This window comes from Protomyctophum parallelum, assembly GCF_964188405.1.
Source record: "Protomyctophum parallelum genome assembly, chromosome: 3".
Classification (NCBI taxonomy): domain Eukaryota; kingdom Metazoa; phylum Chordata; class Actinopteri; order Myctophiformes; family Myctophidae; genus Protomyctophum; species Protomyctophum parallelum.
The window spans coordinates 313,304-335,775 of record NC_139698.1 but is presented as its reverse complement, the minus strand read 5'-3'; the positions used below and the strand labels follow the sequence as shown (position 1 = coordinate 335,775).

At 43.6% G+C, this 22,472-nt stretch overlaps 1 protein-coding gene across 1 annotated transcript; it reads left to right on the top strand.

Moving 5' to 3' along the window:
* Window positions 1–668: 668 nt before the first annotated feature.
* On the top strand, window positions 669–21,631 carry LOC310856042 (serine/threonine-protein kinase TBK1-like; the record flags this gene model as incomplete). Its single annotated transcript, XM_083761260.1, has 9 exons — window positions 669–730; window positions 1,580–1,638; window positions 13,288–13,366; window positions 13,551–13,672; window positions 13,798–13,874; window positions 14,801–14,840; window positions 15,965–16,066; window positions 20,764–21,011; window positions 21,564–21,631. Exons 2-9 carry the CDS (start codon window positions 1,631–1,633, stop codon window positions 21,629–21,631), a joined length of 744 nt encoding a protein of 247 aa, XP_083617386.1. The 5' UTR covers window positions 669–730; window positions 1,580–1,630.
* Window positions 21,632–22,472: the final 841 nt, after the last annotated feature.

Here is a 22,472-nt window from a genome sequence, read left to right as displayed (position 1 = left end):
TGTAGAATTTGCCACGGACACATTTAATAATAATTATAATAATAATAATAATTATTATTATTATATGAATACATCGCATACAGTATGACCTCACCCATAGGAAAGAAAAAAATCTATGTTTTTGGTTGATGGAACATTTGCATTGATAATGTATGCATAAAGGATCAACTGAATCTATTCTACACAGAAAAGAAAAGAAGAAAAGAAAAACGTTGCTGAATAGATCGTTATATCGCCATACCACGTTTATAGCTTGTAGTTATTATCCCAGGCTCTAGGGGTCCCCGAGGAGTTCCAGGGGGTCCACTCTCCAGCTAAATGATAGTCTCCCAGAGGTAGAAATGCCATTAAATGGGGGTACGTGGCCTGTTGTATGTCAAACTGGGGCTCCTTGAAATGAAAATGGTTGAAATTCATTGCTAGAGCCGTAAAAATCTTCTCTTATGGCATATATTTTCAAATGGGGGGTCCGCGGGGCTAATGAATGTCATTTTGGGGGTCCTTGACATGAGAACATTTTTGGAACCTCTGCACTAAAGGGCGACGCTGTTCCAGGAGCTGATGTCTCGCCGGACCAGCATCGCCCCTCACAACCAGGAGCTGCTGTACGAGGGGCGCCGCCTGGTGCTGGACCCCAACCGGCAGGCCAAGAACTTCCCCAGGACCACCCGGGACGACCCCATCATGTTTGTGAGCCGAGAGTCCGTCGTTGGACTCCTCTTCCAGGACCGTGAGTAGTAGTAGTAGTAGTGGTGGTAGTAGACCTAACCTGACTCCGCCACACGGGGGCAGCATTGAGTTTCACAACAGTGTTGTTTTTGACAGCAAATTTAGATTTTGGTTTTAGTCATGGTCTCTTGAATAGTTTTCAATTTGTCACATTTTAGTCACCTGGAATGTTTTAGTGTTAGTCTAGTTTTAGTCAACAAAATTTCACAAGATTTTAGTCGACTAAATCTACAGTTGATTTGGTAAAATGTATTTTGGCGGGCCTTGATGCTGTCTAATGGCTGATTTTACACTTGCTATTTCCAGTATGCAACCAAGTGTAAAATTACTTGTGTCCTTTACTTATACTGGATCTCTTGTCCCTTCCTAACATTTTAGTCTAGTTTTTATTTGTTGACAAAATTGTCAATTTATTTAGTCTTAGTTTTAGTCATCTTAGCTTAGTTTTCATTTAGTTTTCGTCAGTGAAAAAAGGTAGTCGACAATTCTTTGTCATTAGTCGACGAAATCAACACTGCTTCTCAAGTTCACTTTGTTCACATTGTGAACTTGTGGACTGCGTCGGATGGTGGCAGTGATATAGTGATGTCACTATATCAGTTTTTTTCATTGGCACGTTTGACTGTCAAGGTTTCAGCTTCCAGGAAGAATCCCTAAATATAAATTGCACATATGAACCATTCCAAGGGGTACTGTCACCTCATAAACACATGAAAAACTGGAAGAAAAAAAATCACGGCACACCTTGGAGTACAGTACTTGAGTATATGTACTTAGTTAGACACTGATACCTGCTGCTGCTAGAAGAACTTCAAACAAAGCCACTGAACGCTGACCCCTGTCGTTACAGCCAGCCCACCTAAAGTCCAGCCTCGCTATGACTTAGACCTGGACGCCAGCTATGCAAAGGTACACACACACACACACACACACACACACACACACACACACACACACACATACAACTTAAATTATATTTATGCAACTTGCATACAGACTGAAAGGTTTATGAACTGTATACAAAATAAATAAAACAAATACTGAGATATAGTGCAACTTTCTGACTAAATGAAAAATTTGCATTTAGTTTCCACCATAGAGCTCTTCTCCACTTTCACATTTCCCATTGTTCAAGTGTGTCTCACACACACACACACACACACACACACACACACACACACACACACACACACACACACACACACACACACACACACACACACACACACACAATCAAAAAGTAAGTAATTGCGATTGGGCCTATAGTAGCAGTAAGAGCCATTTGAGCCTCCTTATTGTGTCAATGATGTCACTGCATGGCATTGGCAATTTGTCAAGGCCTAGGTTGCCATGGTTACGGGGAGGGTATTTAACCCTAATCAGGTGCAGGTGTTGCTGACAGTTTTAGACTGTGATTCGGGGCGACTGTGGCTCAAGAGGTAGAGCAGGTCGTCCAATGATCCATGGGTTGGCGGTTTGAATCCCGGCTCCTCCTCCTGTCTACATGTCGAAGTGTCCTTGGGCAAGACACTGCATGAACCCCAAATGGCTCCCGATGTGCTGGTTGGTGCCTTGCATGGCTTCCGCCGCAATCGGTATGTGAATGTGTGTGTGAATGTGGGTGAATGTAATGCACAATCTATGTAAAGCGCCTTGGATAAAGGCGCTATATAAATGCACCATTTATCCATTTATTTACTTAATCAGACCAGTGTGTGTCCAGTGGAAACCTCGTATGAATCTGATCTCAGGTCAGAATGGGTTAATCAGACCAGTGTGTGTCCAGTGGAAACCTCGTATGAATCTGATCTCAGGTCAGAATGGGTTAATCAGACCAGTGTGTGTCCAGTGGAAACCTCGTATGAATCTGATCTCAGGTCAGAATGGGTTTATGGCGGTTCCGTGCCTTTTGGCAACCCTCCCCTTTCCCCTACATGATGTCACCTTGGAGAGCGAGAGAGGGGCGGAGAAAGAGTGGTTTTCTGGATGGAGTGAATGAATGATAATTTTCTTCTTGATTGAATGGAAAGGCCTCTGACACGATGGTATAGGTACGACACACGTGACACTAGAATCTTTACGAGGGCGAAAATAGCCGATCTGCAATCTCGCAACGCTCAGATCGTCTGTTTTCGGTGAAGATATTTGGTGTAGAGGGAAATGGTACAGAGCCACCCACGTGACTGGGAGCCAAACTCACACAGGAAGTGCAATGAATACATGGCAGTGAATGGAGCCGGCTCATAACAAACATTATTCATGAACAATTGAGACCTTTTGTAAAGTAATCACTTCTGGAAAATAACAGAAGATATATATCACAGGTTGTTTTCTAATCACTTACTTTTCGATGTGCACAGTATATCATTCTAAACAGCAGCAGGTATCGTTTCTGGCTCCGAAGTATCGCGATATTTGGCTGCCAGACAGGAAACGGTGGGAAGTCTCGCGATACTTGGTGCGTTCAGAAATGTACTTTATGGTATCTCTATAAAAATAGAGATACCATACCTCTATAAAAATTACACAGTGTACACATCGAATAACAACACAGCAGACAATAATGTGTTACATGTCTTCTGTTATTTTCCAGAAGTGATTACTTTACAAAATGTCTCAATTGTTCATAAATAATGTTTGTTCATGAGCTGGTCACTGAGATCTCATTGACTCCAGTGTTCATGAGCTGGTCACTGAGCTCTCATTGACTCCAGTGTTCATGAGCTGGTCACTGAGCTCTCATTGACTCCAGTGTTCATGAGCTGGTCACTGAGCTCTCATTGACTCCAGTGTTCATGAGCTGGTCACTGAGCTCTCATTGACTCCAGTGTTCATGAGCTGGTCACTGAGCTCTCATTGACTCCAGTGTATTTTATATATAAATAGAGCTGGTCACTGAGCTCTCATTGACTCCAGTGTATTTTATATATAAATAGAGCTGGTCACTGAGCTCTCATTGACTCCAGTGTTCATGAGCTGGTCACTGAGCTCTCATTGACTCCAGTGCATTCTGCCAAACTTCCGGGTAGTTTGGCTCCCATGAAAGTGTCCATGAAAGTGTCATGGCGCAGCCCAGTCACGTGACCACTAGGGCTGCAACTAACGATTAATTTCATAATCGATACATCGGCCAATTATTTAAACGATGAATCGATTAATCGGATAATGGCACCTTTTTGCAAATACCTTTAAAATGTACTGTGAACTTTATAGGCATGTTCTAACAATACAATATAAACAATGAAAATGAATACTTCCTTCAAAAATATGTTTATTTGACTGCACAACAGTTTCTTGCATAACAAACCTGAAGCTCTGGTTTGTGCAATAAGAACATTAACATCAATCAAGGTGCTGCTAAATATAGCAAGCACATAACATCTCTCTGTAAACATTAACAAAGAAAGACTAATAGTATTCAAATAAAATGAAGTGCTGCTGAATATAAAACGAAAATAAACTCAGAACCTTTCTGTAGGAAAGGTTCTGACTATGTAAACAAACTGAGGTGTGTAGCAGCAATATACTTAAAAGAAAGGTGCATTCTGTAAACGTGGCACATTATGAAAAAATACTGGTCTGGTAGTACAGCTTTGATTCTCCTGGGTCAGTGTGTGTGTGTGTGTGAGAGAGACAGAGAGCCTGTGGCTGTCATAGAGAAACTGTAGGCTGAGTGTGTGTGTGTATGTAGGCTGTGTGTGTGTGACCTCTCTAGTCTCTAGTACTCTACACAGTACACACAACTCCTGCAACATGAGACTCAAATTCGCATGTTTTTTTTCTTTATTTCAATATATTTTTTATCCCACGTTGGACGTAGCGCGTGGCAGGAACACGTTATCAAATTTGCATGTTCAATGTCAGGAAAGTTAGCATCTCCACATGCTCTGGTGTGAGGCTGGCTCTCTTCTGAGAGCAGATATTCCCTGCTGCAGAGAAGATTTTTTTTCCAGATTTTTATTGAAGGGACAGCCCCTTGAGATGCAGCATCTCATTTTCAAGAGGGACCCATAAAAAACAAAATACAGAAAAGCATACTGTACACAAATACACAAAATATGCAGTACACAGATACATACAGATATACAAATACATACATATATACACAAATAGCTTGCTCACCATCTTCCACCTACACCACCAACCACCACATAATACACAGTGTAGATAAGGTCACAGGGTCATAAAAGGTTACAGTCAGGTTAGAAGCATAGACAAGTTGAGTCTAGTCTGAAGATTCTTTCTGCCGGGGTGGATGTTGCAGGAATGCACAGAAAGGACTTTGCCACCTTTGACAGTGTGGGGAAACTCTTCTCATTTCCCCCCCACCATTTGAGAGGGTCTTCCTTTTTGCCTAGAGGTGGCCGTGTGAAGTAGCGCTGGACATTCCTCACGTTGTGGATCTTTTGGCCTTCCAGGATTTCCTCTTCATCAGAGTCCTCACTCTGGCTGTCTGTGTCAGAATGAAGGAGGTCACAGTGGAATAGCCTGGAATCCAGTGTTAAACTGACCTCCAATTTGAGGACATTTAAACAGAAGACAAAAAAATGGCTACTGGAAAAGGTTCCCCTATAAAGGGTCATCTTAGAGGGATGGATAAGGACGTACTTGTTGTGTTGTGTTGTGTTGTGTATGTAATGTATATGTACTGTTATGTATTTGTGATGTATTTTAAAGTATTGTTCCGTTCAGTGTGAGAGGACCGCAGTGGAAATAAGTCTTTGGACTTTACTGTGTAATCCTTGGATCGCTGATTATAATGCTGTATTATGATTTATTTTCTAAATAAATCAAATCAAATCAAATCCAGGGGTGATCTTTCTGCTCTGATGACGACGTCCTGCTGGACTCGTGTGGAGTCACCAGCACTCTCCTTTGCTTCTTTGATGGCAAGGTCTTCAACTGCCCCTTTCACCCTATTGCCATCTTCAGCACCCAGAAACCTCAACTTCAGGTACCTTGGGTCAAGGGAAGCTGCAAGCATAATTGGGGTTCTCTGGGTTTGTCTGCAGACTTCCCCATCTTTGTGGGTGATGCCTTTTTTGGCTTTCGGAGACAACATTTTTACCTGGGCCCGTCTTGAGTTGGCATTTCTCCATGGACCGTTGCAGCCCTTTGACACACTGTGGGAGACAGGACACTGTGGCATAATCCTGCCCACTTAGGTAAACTGTACCAGTTTCAAATGGCTGAAGCCCTTTCACCAGCTCTTCCAGCAACACCCACTGCTCTGGCTTCAAGTCCAAGTATTTCTTGTTCTGTGGTGTTTCAGGATCGGAAAGTACTGCAACGACCGGCCAGCGCTGTTCAAGGATGTAGAATGTGCTGTTCCATCTTGTCGCCACATCCTGGATCAACTTGTGCTCTTCTTTATCAAACCTGTTCTGCCAAACTTCCGGGTATAGTTTGGCTCCCATGAAAGTGTCATGGCGCAGCCCAGTCACGTGACCACTTCACTTCCTTCTCAGAGCTTCCTTGGTTTTGGCCTAGGACAAATTAAAGAGTATAGAGCACAGAGGTTTGGCCAGGGCTCCTGCGGGAGGTTTGCACATGTGCATTGTTGTAAACAGGAACTGCGATGATGGGGTTTTCCAGCAGCACTAGTTTCCCTGGCTGGATGGAGCGCACAGTGCATGCACTCGGCACTGGTTTGAAAATGTATGAAGTAAATGCTTAAACCATTCTGACCTGAGATCAGATTCATACGAGGTTTTCACTGGACACACACTGGTCTGATTAACCCATTCTGACCTGAGATCAGATTCTAAAAATGTCAGTCGTTCTTCGATTTTTTTCAAAAATAGCAGATCTACAAGCTCATAGCGCGTGGCGCGCTATGAGCTTGTAGATCTGCTATTTTTCAATGGCTAAAGCATAACATGATGCGAACACCAAAATGGGTTCCCGTTCAGAATGGGTTAAACATGTAGCTGGTGTAATGTTAAGAGTCCACAGAAGTGAACCTTTCAAGCCTGTTTTCTCAACTCGCTGATTTCAGCCAGATCTCCAAAACTGGTGGGTCAAACTGAACACACAATCTCTCCCATGAGTTGTGTCTGCTGCACTGTACAGGATCTTGCTCCAGTGATTTGCATAGCGTCGTCAACACAGGCGTCCTCAACATCCAGGATATACAGGTCTTCACCATCATCAACCTCTTCGGGTGATGATGACGACGACGGTTTGTCAATGTCATCAAGGTCAAAGTTTTCCTCAACGCCTCCAAAGAGGATCATACGAGCTCCCAGCATGCAACAGCCCTTGCCCTCTCTCCCGGGCGGGACCTCGGCCTGGAGCTTGGTCCAGGACGAGGTCTCTGGTTTGAACTTCCACAGATCGTTGAAGACGCGAAACGGTACGTAAGTCTGGCCGCCGAATATGTACAGCTCTCCTTTGTAGGCGAAGGCTGAATGTCGCGAGCGTCCGTCAGGCCTCAGGGACACTTCTGCCACGTCGCCGCTCTCCCAGGTGTTGTTCTCCGTGTCGAACACTGTGACGTCGTTGAAACAGCTGTGATATTCCTCTTCCTGCGGGGAGCCCCCGAACACATACATCTTTGACCCAATCATGGTGGCAGAATGGTCTTCTAAATGAGGTGTCGGAAGGCCTTTCGTTTCAATTGAAGTCCACTTCATTGGTGTATTGCTGGTGTCCAACGTGTAGACGCCAGCGTTTGTAATCCAACCTCCATCCCACACATGCCACAGTCCGTGGACATACATGACCCTCTCCAGGACGCAGGCAGAATGGAAACACATCGGCTTTGGAACATCACCGACAGTCTGAGGCTTGAACCATTGGTGAGTTTTGACATCAAATCCCCACAGCTGGTTGCAGAAACCCATTGACTTTTCTCCGATGTCTGCAGTCCCTCCAAACACGTAGACGATCTCTTCTACGAGGACGGCCGTGTGGTAGATGCGCTCAGAGGGGAACTCGTCCTTTTTGGACACTTTCTCCCATCGGAAAGAGTCTTGGTCCGTGTGCAAGACGTGCACATCCATCGTACCCGAGTCCAGACGGTAATTTCCTTCCAGTCCTCCGAAGGAGTAGATCTGGTTCCCCACGGAAACCACAGCTTGGCAGGAGGTCTTAGGTGATCCTCCTGACTTCACCCGAAGGAACGAATCTCTCACCATCACCGGTATGGCTCGACGTGGTTGGTTAAATCTTGCTCACCGGTATGGCTCGACGTGGTTGGTTAAATCTTGCTCACCGGTATGGCTCGACGTGGTTGGTTAAATCTTGCTCACCGGTATGGCTCGACGTGGTTGGTTAAATCTTGCTCACCGCTGTGGCTCAGTGAAGGCTCTTAATGGGAGTGGTTCCTGAATATTACTGGGGAAACTCACTTCAAACTGAGTCCTTATAGTGATAACGTGATAGCACTTTATATTCATATTATGACATCACCACGGAGCTGTCTAATGCCCTAATATGGCGTGGACGTTCTAAAACTCTTGAAGGTGTCATATACAGGGCTCTCCATATATGGGCATAAAAGGGTCACAGACAAACAGAGGGGAAAATGGATGCCTCATTGGCCTCTGCAGTTTGTTGGAGCCTCACGCACGCGGGTGTGTGTGTGTGTGTGTGTGAGTGACATTTGTGGTGATTTGATTGGCTGAGCACAGAATGTGATGTCTACGATGACGAGGGCCCCTCAATAACTCAATGGGTGGAGAGATGACATCATCACTGACATCACCAGGAGTTGGGAATATAATTAAAGGCGTACTGAACCAAATGGTGGGACGCAGAAATACACCGAAGATGCCGGCCACTCAAGAGCAGATATTTGATTCAACTGAAACCTCGTGTTGAAATCTAATCAAGAAGGAGAGCTAATCAAGAAGGAGAGCCAATCAGCTCAGCAGCACATTCCGTGCTCGGACGGAAAGACAGACAAACAAAGCGGTGCGGCGAGGCTAGCGCCCCCTAGAGGCCCCTCTCAGAAATGGCACTAAATCCAAAGCTTCTGAAAGACTTGAAGGATTTAAATGATATATCGTCTGATGTCGGACCGCCGCGCCATCGACTGCAGCTGATGGTCTTTTTTGGATGCAATGTTGAATTTGATGAGAACAATACCAAAACGCTCCCAAAGGCAATATTTGACCCAGCAATTGTGAAAAATAAAACATACCCTAAACCTTACGGAATTCATCTTTATAAGAGGAAACATAAGCGTATGGCGTATTTGCCTGTTAAAACAGCGTACATCCTCGGTAATATTAATTCAAAAAGTGTAAACGAAGCCAATATGAATGATGCCTTGTGGTGTTGGGTGAGAAGTCGCTATGCCGGCAATGACATGGAAGCTAACAGGGATAGAATCATATTTGAGGATAACTATGAACGTGGTTGTGTCACGAAGGTATTCCTTACTCAACACAAATTGCACCAGAAAAGTGTATATGACCCCGAGGAAACGTATGAAATCTCCGACAACCTTTTAATCAGTTTACGTAAATCGATGATTTTGGAAACCGCAAGCTGCTTCACGTTTCTCTCCATCCATGAATCCATCATCACGCGCTTATCCGCAGTCCTGTCTCACGGGCAGAAGGATTCTGACGCTACCGAATGGACTACAATTACCGATAAAGAGGAGCTTTTTATCGGACAATTTACAATTTACAATTTAGGCATTTAGCAGACGCTCTTAATCCAGAGCGACTTACATTTAAGCAAGAACAAAAGCATCGGAGGCATCGTTACGCCCACTAACGCCACCGTACAGAAGAAGAGTGAATGTGAAAAGGTGGATGATATCTTTAAGGGGTATGGGCTTGTTCTGGATGTAAAAATCAAGACTGACAAAAAAAACGGAAGTAAGTATTGCTTAGTTACACTTGATCAAACAATTGAACATTTAGCAGAAAATCTTGGGCTCTTAGTGCAGAATAGTGCAGAATAATTTTTAGTGTCCCAGTACATCCGCTGATATTGGGAGGTGGATCACATCAAAATTAACACCGCAGCAGTGAACCTTATGAATGTGTGCTGGTGGTGATCTACGTTCCATGTTGAAATTATAATTTGAGTTATTAAAAAAAAAGTTTTAAAATAATTATGGTGTGAATGCCACCTATTGGTATGGTTCCTTTGAACACAAGCCTCTCTTCAGCATTAACACATTGGCTGCTACAGAATCCAGCCAGGCCTATTTTTCTGGTGCTATGGACTTTACATTGAAGGAAGGACATTTTTCGGGGCCCACAGCAAAATGTTCTCTTATAGCGATAATGCATCAAAAGAAAGCCGAACTTGTCCACTTCAATTTAAAAAATAAATTTAGATTTGACCATATATTTATATATATATATATATATATATATATATATATATATCTTCCATTCTGGAGATATTGACCTTTTTGCAACACCTGCTTTTGCCTGGAAGTAATTATCTTGAACAGCAAGCAGAGTTATGGAAGGTTTAAAGTCACAGACATTGACATGCAGATATAAAAATGAACACAATAAATATGCTATACATCCTATACACCGAATGAAAGCCCTGAATGTGTACTTTTACGAGGAAAACAGTACACATTGATCCCATCTACAGTTTGACAGTAATTGGTTATTGAATTCAGCTTGTGCTACCAGAGAACTTCAGAGAAGACATGGACCTGAACTCAAAATAAGGCCTATAGCGACATATAAATACTATATACCGTATGAAACAGAAGACTCTCTGCTATTTTTGCCTTTTGGTACAGTGGAGATAAATGGGGACTGACATCTTATCAAAAAAATGTTTTTGTTTTTTAAACATTTTTACTTGCAAGATAAATGTTCTCGAATAGCTGTAAGTCTTTCATATTGATTTGACGCTGTTCTTGTACAAGAAATCATGGGTGTTCGTTCGGTGGTCTCTACGAGGACTTAGGTCTCGTCTCCTCTCCTCTCCGACTTTGAGGAAAAACAACCATATCCTCCTCCCCCGCACAGAGTAGTGAGGAGTGCAGTTGATGAGCTCTGTGTACCAATTAAAATCTTTTTAGAAGTAACATGTCGAGAGAGCAGAGAGAGAGGTCTCTCGTACTATGTATGCCTCTGAAGTGTGTGTGTGTGTGTGTGTGTGTGTGTGTGTGTGTGTGTGTGTGTGTGTGTGTGTGTGTGAAGGGGAAAGGAGATAAGGGCACAGAGTCATTTTTAGCGTAATAATCATACATGTCCCTGTGTGGTGCTCTTGTCTCCTGAAGCCTTACATTCTCATTGGTGGCGTTGCGCGGCAGGGCCGAGGGGGCTTCAAGCACAGCTCCAGATGTTTATCACAGCCATTGAAAAGCAACCCGCTAGTTTGACGTGGGAGTGAACAGTAACACCCCCCAGCGGACCCTCTCGGTAGCAGAGGTTATCCATCTATGTAACTATTGCACCCAGATCCTAGAGAGGACGGATAGGCTGTGAGTTGCACACACACACACACACACACACACACACACACACACACACACACACACACACACACACACACACACACACACACACACACACTTTGACACATTTCTGATTTAGTCTTATTTCATTAGCAGACCAGATCGTTTTTGTCCTAATTTTGTCATCTGAAATGGTTTAGTGGCTGAACTAATGATAATCTATCCAAGTCGAGACTTCTTAGTCGACAAAACATCAAAATATTTTAGTCTAGTCTTGTAATCTTTAGTCAAATAAATGTTTGGTTTGAATGTGCATTACAGTCACATAAAACAACATAAAACATGTCTTGTTATTATTTTAGTATCGAATGACAAGAAATAAGTACATGCCCTTGATCCAGTGTTAATTTTGGCAGCAAATTCTCATTTAGTCTTAGTCTTTTGAATAACACACCACCAGTGTTGTTTTTGGCAGCAAATTTCTATTTTAGTTTTAGTCATAGTCTCTTGAATAGTTTTCACTTAGTTTTAGTCACATTTTAGTCACCTGGAATGTTCTAGTGTTTAGTCTAGTTTTAGTCGACTAAATGTCATACGATTTTAGTCGACTAAATCTACAGTTGATTTAGTCAACTAAAATGTGTTTTGACAGGCCTTGATGTCGTTGTAATGACAAAGCGGGCTACTCCTGAAAACTGTAGGAGCCAATCGTGGCCAATCAGGATGGAATATGAGAAATCAAACAAACCTGTCTTGATCACATGACTATGGAGATCATGTGTACCGATTTGCGTGAAATTTGGATAAAATCTGAAGGAGTAATAATATAAAATGTGTTTTACATATGTCGGCCTCCTGGTGGCGCTATAAAGAGCAGATGTGAAAATTTCCAGACAAAGGTTTTTCCTTGGCCTCTAGGGAGTTGGCATACAAAGTTATCCACAGATCCGTGCAGTTAGAGGTAAAAACACTTTTGGGCCAGTTATAGCGCCACCTTGAGGCTGAGTTGAAATTGTTCATGTGTCATTTCGTCCTCGGCCTAGTGGGAATGTGGGTGCACAATTTCAGGGAAATCACGCGATGTGTTCATGATTTGCAGCATTTTGTTTGAAACTGAGCACTCCTGTGAAATCTGAAAGACCGGTTTCGTTGATTGGCTCTAGAGAGACTGTGTACCAATTTGCGTGATGTTTGGACAAAATCTGTAGGTGTACTGTGCAAAAACTTGTTTTGCACAAAGCGGCCTCCTGGTGGCGCTATAACAGGCCGTTGTGGAAAGTTTGGGGCAGAGGTTCATCGTTGGCATCCAGGGAGTGTGTGTGCAAAATTTGGCATCGACCGGGTTAACGGTGGCCGAGATTAGCTGCTCACGGACACACGGACGGACGGACACACACACACATGGACGGACGGACGGACGGACACACGGACGGACGGAGTGCAAAACATACTCTCCCCCCATGCCTTCGGCCTGGTGGAGACAATGACACTTTGCGTCCAGTGAATGAACGCACGTGCGTTCAGCGCACCGCCAGCACTATCACCGCTGTTCCCAGAGAGTTATACTGCTTCTCCCTGATGCTGGATCTCCTCCCACCTAGTGGTTAAGACACTGTTCCCAGAGAGTTATACTGCTTCTCCCTGATGCTGGATCTCCTCCCACCTAGTGGTTAAGACACTGTTCCCAGAGAGTTATACTGCTTCTCCCTGATGCTGGATCTCCTCCCACCTAGTGGTTAAGACACTGTTCCCAGAGAGTTATACTGCTTCTCCCTGATGCTGGATCTCCTCCCACCTAGTGGTTAAGAAACTGTTGGACGACCAAAACACTCGCTGGGGTTCCTGTGTTGCGTTACATTTTTCAATGGAAGCAACAGCTGTACCTATTTGAAATAGTCTTACACGGTAGGGCACTGCAAGCTGCGGGCCCTGGAGCTTAAACTCCAGTGAGTTCCATTGTTAATCCGGGCCTGACCACACGTCTTATTTTGATCATCTGAAATAGTTTAGTCTTAGTCGACCAAATGTCAAAAATATTTAGTCTTTTAGTCTTAGTCAACCAAATGAACACTGCTTACAGAGGGACTCCCACAGTGTCTTTGTATAGGTTGGTGTGACTCGTGGTGTCTGTGTGTCATCATTGTTTGTCTCATGGTGTCGTTCTCTAGGTTCGAGGTGCTGATGCAGGCCAACATGCTGTCGTTAGAATACGACCAGATCTCCGACATGCGCAAGAAGGTTTTGAGAGTGAGTTCACCGCCAACCCCGGAGCCTCATTCATGCTCCGTCGTGCGACCGCGTCACTCGTCGATCATAGCATCTGCGGGTTGTTGTGACTATGTTTTAACTGATTTTGACGTGTCTGTAATGCTATGCATCACTGTATGACAACAACTGTCTCACCTTTGTAACGTGTGTGTGTGCACTGCAGATCTCCAGCTCCCTGGAGCCCATGGAAAGGACCACACAGGACATCAAGAACAAGATCATGCCAGGGGGTCAGTTGTCAGAAACATGGATACAGCAAGTGGGGACACACCCAGAAGATCGCAAGTATGTATGCATGCGCGCGCGCGTGTATGTGCATTGTGCGCCCATGCGTCCAGGCACATGCTGTGCAGCAGTGCGCACACATCAATGCAGGGTCTCGGTGTGTGAGTGTTGTCATGTCTCTACAGTGTGGAGAAGATCAAAGTGCTGCTGGATGCCATCTCCTCCATCTACCAGCAGTTCAAGAAGGACAAGGCGGAGAGGCGTGAGTACATGAACCGAGCCAACACAGAGAAATGCTTCTTAAAACACTTTGACTGCCACCATTGAACTCCGGCGCTGTCCCTTCACTGCCAACATGATGTACAGGGCCTTTTATTTTCAAAACTCCCAAATTCACCCCAATGAACCGTAAGTAAAGATGGCCGTCTACTGTCTAGGACTGCTCAGAACTCCAAACTCGTCCCTAGGCAATGAGTTAGTCCGGCAGCTGACAGACTTATTTTGTTTAAAGTGGGACATTTTTGGCCTAAAATATATACTATATACATACATTCATGACAACCCCCTAGTTTAACATGTCACATGCTACTTAAAGCAAAAGGAAAGTTTGACATTTTTGCCAGCCATAGGATGTTAGTGGTAGGGTCACAAGAAACCCCTATAAAATAATTGCCCAATACTTTCAGCCCGTTCAGCAAGTGGATTCATGAATGTACCGGTATGTATATAGACAATATTTTAGGCCAATAAAAAAGACTATATACCAAATTTCCCACCCGTCCACCTCGGCTGCCAGACTATAAGACCTGAGGCCGATTCTTCCAATGCCTTCTAATTCGGTAGTTCTCGCACTCAACATTATTTCAAAAATGTTCAAAAATAGCAGATGTACAAGCTCGCTAACGTGCTGTGAGCTTGAACATTTGGTATGTGGTTTTTTTTCTTCTTTTAACCATTCTTTGTTCTTTTGAGGCACCTTTAACCACTTAAACCCTAGCATCACAATATTGAGTGTAGAAATATTATTATTTATGGGTACATTTGCTTACATACACAAAGTGTACACTCTCAGAGTTACAAATTGATAAATGAAGAATGATTTAGCTGTGTTCCTACTGTATGCAATACTAGTATGCATAGAAGGCAATATGTGATTCCAGGTTTGCTCTTCCTGTCCTTTCCATTTAGGTCTACCCTACAATGAGGAACAGATCCATAAATTTGACAAGTAAGCTGTGCGTGTGCACGTGCATGTGTGTGTGCATGCGTGCGTGCGCGCACTGTAGCATGTGTGGGCATGCTTTATTTTAGCTAGATATGAATATTATGTCTACAATACAATGAATACATGCAGAGGAGAACGTAATTCCCCTACTGTGTCGTAGAGTGACTCCTCTGTTTGAGGATAAATCCATCAAAACTTGCTAGTACAGGGTTCGATCCCCTTTTTTCCTTTGGAACTGCCTAACTATGGCATAGAGCAGGTCCTCAACTAGAAATGCTGAAGGTCCACAAATATCTTTTGAATAAGACCATGGTCCAGTCTCATGCGCACTACAATTGTGGGTCGCAGGCCACGTGGGCCCCACGGGGTGGGGCTGCCCCCCTCGCCCCCAACCCCTAGAAACAACTATGCCTTTTTAGTACAGTCAAACCAAGCTATACAAACCGGGTCCCATTCCAACCAACACTGGGGTGGCAGAGTATGAAAATATATGTTTTCACTTTGACAAATATTCAGACAGACAGACAGACAGTAGGCTGACAGACAGTAGGCTGACAGGAAATGGGGAGAGAGATGGGGGGTCACTCCCGCTGAGCCACGGCCCAGGCCTTTTCTCTTTATTCTATCATTTCTCCAGGGTCCGCAGAGAGGTGTGCCACGGTCCGGTAGTGTGCCGCGGTCCGCCTGTTGAGGACCACTGGCATAGAGCCATAGATAGTACTGTGGCATAGATTCAACAAGAACCATTGAAAAGGCAGGATGGATCCATTCTTCATGTTGTAGATGCTATACAATCCCAATGTCGCAGAGGAAATAAACACTCACTAGACTAACTGGGCACTCTTCTATTGTCCAGTTTCCTGACGTGTTCTGCCCAGTGGTTTCCAAACTTTTTTAGCTCAAGACCCGCGACCCAAACAAGTGAAAATAGCATACGTTATGAGATTGTAGATCTGCTATTTTCACTACTTAATAATGAGAGAGAGAGAGAGAGTTGAATGGAAGACAAAAAAGGGGATAATTACTCGCGACCCATACAAAATGATCCGCGACCCAATCATGGGACCCAACCCACTGTTTGAGAAATGCTCCAATGGTGTGTGTGTGTTTCTTTTTCTCCTCCGCAGGCAGAAGTTGGTCCTCCATGCTAGCAAGGCCAGGTCTCTGTTCACAGAGGAGTGTGCCATGAAATACCGCCTCTTCATCTCCAAGAGCGAGGAGTGGATGAGGTGAGTAGTTCCGCCAACTGGGCCTCAACTACTGCTAAACATAGGCAAGCACATGAGATGATACTACTGAGGCTGACGTTAATACAACCGCTATCACTTCCAACACGGCAACGACGCACGTTGGGGACGGCCATCAATGCTATGTGGAATGAAAGTTACCTTTTTGGGTGGTTTTCATTATTTTTACATTTAAAGCACAGCCCAGAACATGTTGGATCATATTTACTGCGTATAGCTGGAGTTACATGTAACCTGTGAATGATCTTGTACTGTGTCTCATGAGTTCTGTTAGAACATGTAATTTGTTTTGCATTTAGCAAGATTCTTTTCCACTTTTTAGAATCAATTTGGCACCCAAAATCCTCTGCCCAAAATGTTTTACTACTTATATTTGTGGTTTTAATGAACATTTGAGAGTATATATAGCTTATCACCGTCTTCTTTTAGGAAGAGGCTTTCATTAATATTTGTTCCAAATTGTTTTCCCTCGCCTCTCTTTTGTAAAATGGTACAGATTGAATATAACTCCTAAATTGTAGATACCTGAAGAATTGTACTTGAGGCAAATTAAATTAATTCCTAATTTGGCAAAGGATTTTAAGGTTCCACCCAGAAATAGATCTTCTCTTCCTCTTTCCAGGCTCTGAACCCAACATCTGAACATGATTGAGCAAATTCAGGATTACAAAAAACAGGAGCAAGAACTGAGTATGTATTAGTAATACCAAAATGTTTACGTATTTGATTCCAAGATTTCAAGGTATTTCTCACGATAAAGTGTGAAATAGCTCCGTTTATAAATGGCAACTCAGAAAGAGCGGACAAACATCCAACACCCTCCAAGTCAAGAAAATATGAATTTGTATCATTTTTACCCACTCTGCTATATATCTGATTTGTGATGCCCAGTGGTAATACATTATGTTTGGGAGCGCTAATCCCCCTTCTATCTCTGGTACCTGTAATTTCTCTAGTTTAAGCCTGGGACGTTTGCCTTTCCATAGTGTTTTATTTAGCTGCCAGGGGCAGGTGGGCAAACCTTAGTGTTTTATTTAGCTGCCAGGGGCAGGTAGGCAACCCTTATTGTTTTATTTAGCTGCCAGGGGCAGGTAGGCAACCCTTAGTGTTTTATTTAGCTGCCAGGGGCAAGTGGGCAACCCTTAGTGTTTTATTTAGCTGCCAGGGGCAAGTGGGCAACCCTTAGTGTTTTATTTAGCTGCCAGGAGCCAGTGGGCAACCCTTAGTGTTTTATTTAGCTGCCAGGGGCAGGTGGGCAACCCTTGGTGTCAACACCTGTGACTTGTACTCAACTGTCTGGTTTGTGCATAGTGTTTTAGGTGGATAACTACCTCCCCTCCATCTCTGCCTCCATCAGTCTGGTTCCAGAGCGCTACATCTGGAGGACGTGCATCGGGCTCCACAGCGCCCCCCCCGCTATCTGATCACCGCCTCTTACTGCATGTTATACTGGCGACGCAGCAGCAGCCTGACTGACCGCCTGCTGACGGCCGCGGTGTGTCTGTGTTCTCTGTGTGAGAACACTGGACTGTTACTGCTAACGTACGTCTCCTCCACAGAGACATACAGTAAGTATTATTATTATTATTACTGCTAACGTACGTCTCCTCCACAGAGACATACAGTAAGTATTATTATTATTACTGCTAACGTACGTCTCCTCCACAGAGACATACAGTAAGTATTATTATTATTATTATTATTATTATTACTGCTAACGTACGTCTCCTCCACAGAGACATACAGTAAGTATTTACTGACCGCTGTGGTGTCGATATATATGAATACAACCTGTAGTCACATCTGTAATGAAAGTACTGTCTTGTCTGTGGCCCAGATATAAATACAACATGTAGTCACATAAAATAGCCTTTATATCCAATCCGTGTTGGACTGTACATCTAAGATCCTTAATGAAACCAAACCCTTTTCAACCGTCTGGGGCCAAAGGAAATGTAGTCGGATCTGCTTCTTGTACATTTGTCTACAGCCAAGTATATTAAGTCCATAAGAACTCTGTTTATGTATCGTGTGTGTATTTCAGGGTAATGTATTGTGTGTATTTCAACTAGTAGTGTGTGTATTTATACTATATTATTGTGTGTATTTATACTATATTATGGTGACCACTGGAGAGACGGGTGACAGCCGGAATGTAGACTGCTGGTTCTCCCAGTCCCGGCAGAGTAGTTCCGGAGCAACGTATTGTGTGGCCCTGGTTTTTCCCTAATGGGACTGAGCGAGGGGTACAGACTCACGTCTTGAAAATCATTTCACATAATATATTTTAAACTACAATCTAATTAACTTTCACCACACATCATGTCAAGCTTTCGTGTTTGGACATGCCCCTGTTTCATAATGTCATACATGACGAAGACCCATAAGGGGTCGAAACGTTGTCATCCTTTATTCAAATACAATTGCCAGTGGGAGCTACTCAACAGTGTGCGGACATTTTCTCCTTCTCCTGTTTCATAATGTGCCACTTAGCGGCATGAGCTAAGATAAGTCTACTTAGGAGGTGACACGCACGCATGTACACACACACATAAATCAGTTTATTAGTTATTAGTTTTACATGGTTTTGACTGCATCTTAACTTACGCCAAAATCAGAGCTCACCCGTTGAGATACAGTAAAACATTAGGATATAAGGATAACAGTAAGTAAACAGTGTTTCATTTAGCTGCCAGGGGCAGGTGGGCAACCGTTAGTGTTTTATTGAGCTGCCAGGGGCAGGTGGGCAACCCTTAGTGTTTTATTTAGCTGCCAGGGGCAGGTGGGCAACCCTTAGTGTTTTATTTAGCTGCCAGGGGCAAGTGGGCAACCCTTAGTGTTTTATTTAGCTGCCAGGGGCAAGTGGGCAACCCTTAGTGTCAACCCCTTGTGACTTATACTCAACTGTCTGGTTTGTGCATTGTGTTTTAGGTGGATAACTACCTCCCCTCCCTCTCCGCCTCCATCAGTCTGGTTCCAGAGCGCTACATCTGGAGGACGTGCATCGGGCTCCACAGCGCCCCCCCGCTATCTGATCACCGCCTCTTACTGCATGTTATACTGGCGACGCAGCAGCAGCCTGACTGACCGCCTGCTGACGGCCGCGGTGTGTCTGTGTTCTCTGTGTGAGAACACTGGACTGTTACTGCTAATGTACGTCTCCTCCACAGAGACATACAGTAAGTATTATTATTATTACTGCTAACGTACGTCTCCTCCACAGAGACATACAGTAAGTATTATTATTATTACTATTATTATTATTACTGCTAACGTACGTCTCCTCCACAGAGACATTCAGTAAGTATTTACTGACCGCTGTGGTGTCGATATATATGAATACAACCTGTAGTCACATCTGTAATGAAAGTACTGTCTTGTCTGTGGCCCAGATATAAATACAACATGTAGTCACATAAAATAGCCTTTATATCCAATCCGTGTTGGACTGTACATCTAAGATCCTTAATGAAACCAAACCCTTTTCAACCGTCTGGGGCCAAAAGAAATGTAGTCGGATCTGCTTCTTGTACATTTGTCTACAGCCAAGTATATTAAGTCCATAAGAACTCTGTTTATGTATCGTGTGTGTATTTCAGGGTAATGTATTGTGTGTATTTCAACTAGTAGTGTGTGTATTTATACTATATTATTGTGTGTATTTATACTATATTATGGTGACCACTGGAGAGACGGGTGACAGCCGGAATGTAGACGGCTGGTTCTTCCAGTCCCGGCAGAGTAGTTCCGGAGCAACGTATTGTGTGGCCCTGGTTTTTCCCTAATGGGACTGAGCGAGGGGTACAGACTCACGTCTTGAAAATCATTTCACATAATATATTTTAAACTACAATCTAATTAACTTTCACCACACATCATGTCAAGCTTTCGTGTTTGGACATGCTCCTGTTTCATAATGTCATACATGACGAAGACCCATAAGGGGTCGAAACGTTGTCATCCTTTATTCAAATACAATTGCCAGTGGGAGCTACTCAACAGTATGCGGACATTTTCTCCTTCTCCTGTTTCATAATGTGCCACTTAGCGGCATGAGCTAAGATAAGTCTACTTAGGAGGTGACACACACGCATGTACACACACACACACACACATAAATTAGTTTATTAGTTATTAGTTTTACATGGTTTTGACTGCATCTTAACTTACTCCAAAATCAGAGCTCACCCGTTGAGATACAGTAAAACATTAGGATATAAGGATAACAATAAGTAAACAGTGTTTTATTTAGCTGCCAGGGGCAGGTGGGCAACCGTTAGTGTTTTATTTAGCTGCCAGGGGCAGGTGGGCAACCGTTAGTGTTTTATTTAGCTGCCAGGGGCAGGTGGGCAACCCTTAGTGTTTTATTTAGCTGCCAGGGGCAAGTGGGCAACCCTTAGTGTTTTATTTAGCTGCCAGGGGCAGGTGGGCAACCCTTAGTGTTTTATTGAGCTGCCAGGGGCAAGTGGGCAACCCTTAGTGTTTTATTTAGCTGCCAGGAGCAGGTGGGCAACCCTTAGTGTTTTATTTAGCTGCCAGGGGCAAGTGGGCAACCCTTAGTGTTTTATTTAGCTGCCAGGGGCAGGTGGGCAACCCTTAGTGTTTTATTTAGCTGCCAGGGGCAGGTGGGTATGCCTGTGACTTGTACTCAACTGTCTGGTATGTGTATTGTGTTTTAGGTGGATAACTACCTCCCCTCCATCTCCGCCTCCATCAGTCTGGTTCCAGAGCGCTACATCTGGAGGACGTGCATCGGGCTCCACAGCGCCCCCCCGCTATCTGATCACCGCCTCTTACTGCATGTTATACTGGCGACGCAGCAGCAGCCTGACTGACCGCCTGCTGACGGCCGCGGTGTGTCTGTGTTCTCTGTGTGAGAACACTGGACTGTTACTGCTAACGTACGTCTCCTCCACAGAGACATACAGTAAGTATTATTATTATTACTGCTAACGTACGTCTCCTCCACAGAGACATACAGTAAGTATTATTATTATTATTATTATTATTACTGCTAACGTACGTCTCCTCCACAGAGGCATTCAGTAAGTATTTACTGACCGCTGTGGTGTCGATATATATGAATACAACCTGTAGTCACATCTGTAATGAAAGTACTGTCTTGTCTGTGGCCCAGATATAAATTCAACATGTAGTTACATAAAATAGCCTTTATATCCAATCCGTGTTGGACTGTACATCTAAGATCCTTAATGAAACCAAACCCTTTTCAACCGTCTGGGCCCAAAAGAAATGTAGTCGGATCTGCTTCTTGTACATTTGTCTACAGCCAAGTATATTAAGTCCATAAGAACTCTGTTTATGTATCGTGTGTGTATTTCAGGGTAATGTATTGTGTGTATTTCAACTAGTAGTGTGTGTATTTATACTATATTATTGTGTGTATTTCAGGGTAATGTATTGTGTGTATTTATACTATATTATTGTGTGTATTTAGATATTATTGTGTGTATTTCAGAAGTCCATAAGAACTCCTTCATCGTGTTTATCGGTGGCTCTCTGCTCCACATTGTTGTTTACATGTAGACTGTGGTACTCTATCCAAAGGTACTCTCTACACACAGAGGTAAAAATACTCTACATACTGCTCCACATGTTTACATGTAGACTGTACTGCTTCACATTTTTACATGTAGACTGTACTGCTTCACATGTTTACATGTAGACTGTACTGCTTCACATGTTTACATGTAGACTAGACTGTACTGCTTCACATGTTTACATGTAGACTGTACTGCTTCACATGTTTACATGTAGACTGTACTGCTTCACATGTTTACATGTAGACTGTACTGCTCCACATGAGCTGATACATCTCCCCCCCCCTCCTCTCTCAGGAAGTGACATCATATCGTTGGAAGCTGCGTGTCTTCCTGTTCAACGTGTCTTGTTGCCTAGCAGCGGGATACTTCTTCAGACGACACAACAAGTTCTGTGAACGCCCCCTGAGGACAAGAGATACTGACCTCACACGCACGCACACACACACACACACACGCACACACACACACACACACACACACACACACACACACACGCATATATCTAAACGACGGAGCGGTTTGCGCAAAGACCCGCCCGGCAGCACTGTTTAATGCAAGTATTTTTTTGTTGAATTACTCATGACAAAGTTGTCAACAGTCAACAGTATGTATATCCATAAAATAAGCAAGCAGCACGCGCAGACAATACACTAGTTCTGTCTTTCAATAATTGTATTATTTAAGAAGAATATGATCAGGTAATAATAATAATTATAAAATGATTGAAACAAAGAACTAGTGATGTTTATGTTATGGACATACATACTGTACAACTTTGTCATGAGTAATTCAACAAAAAGTACTTATAACACGTGCTGCCGGGC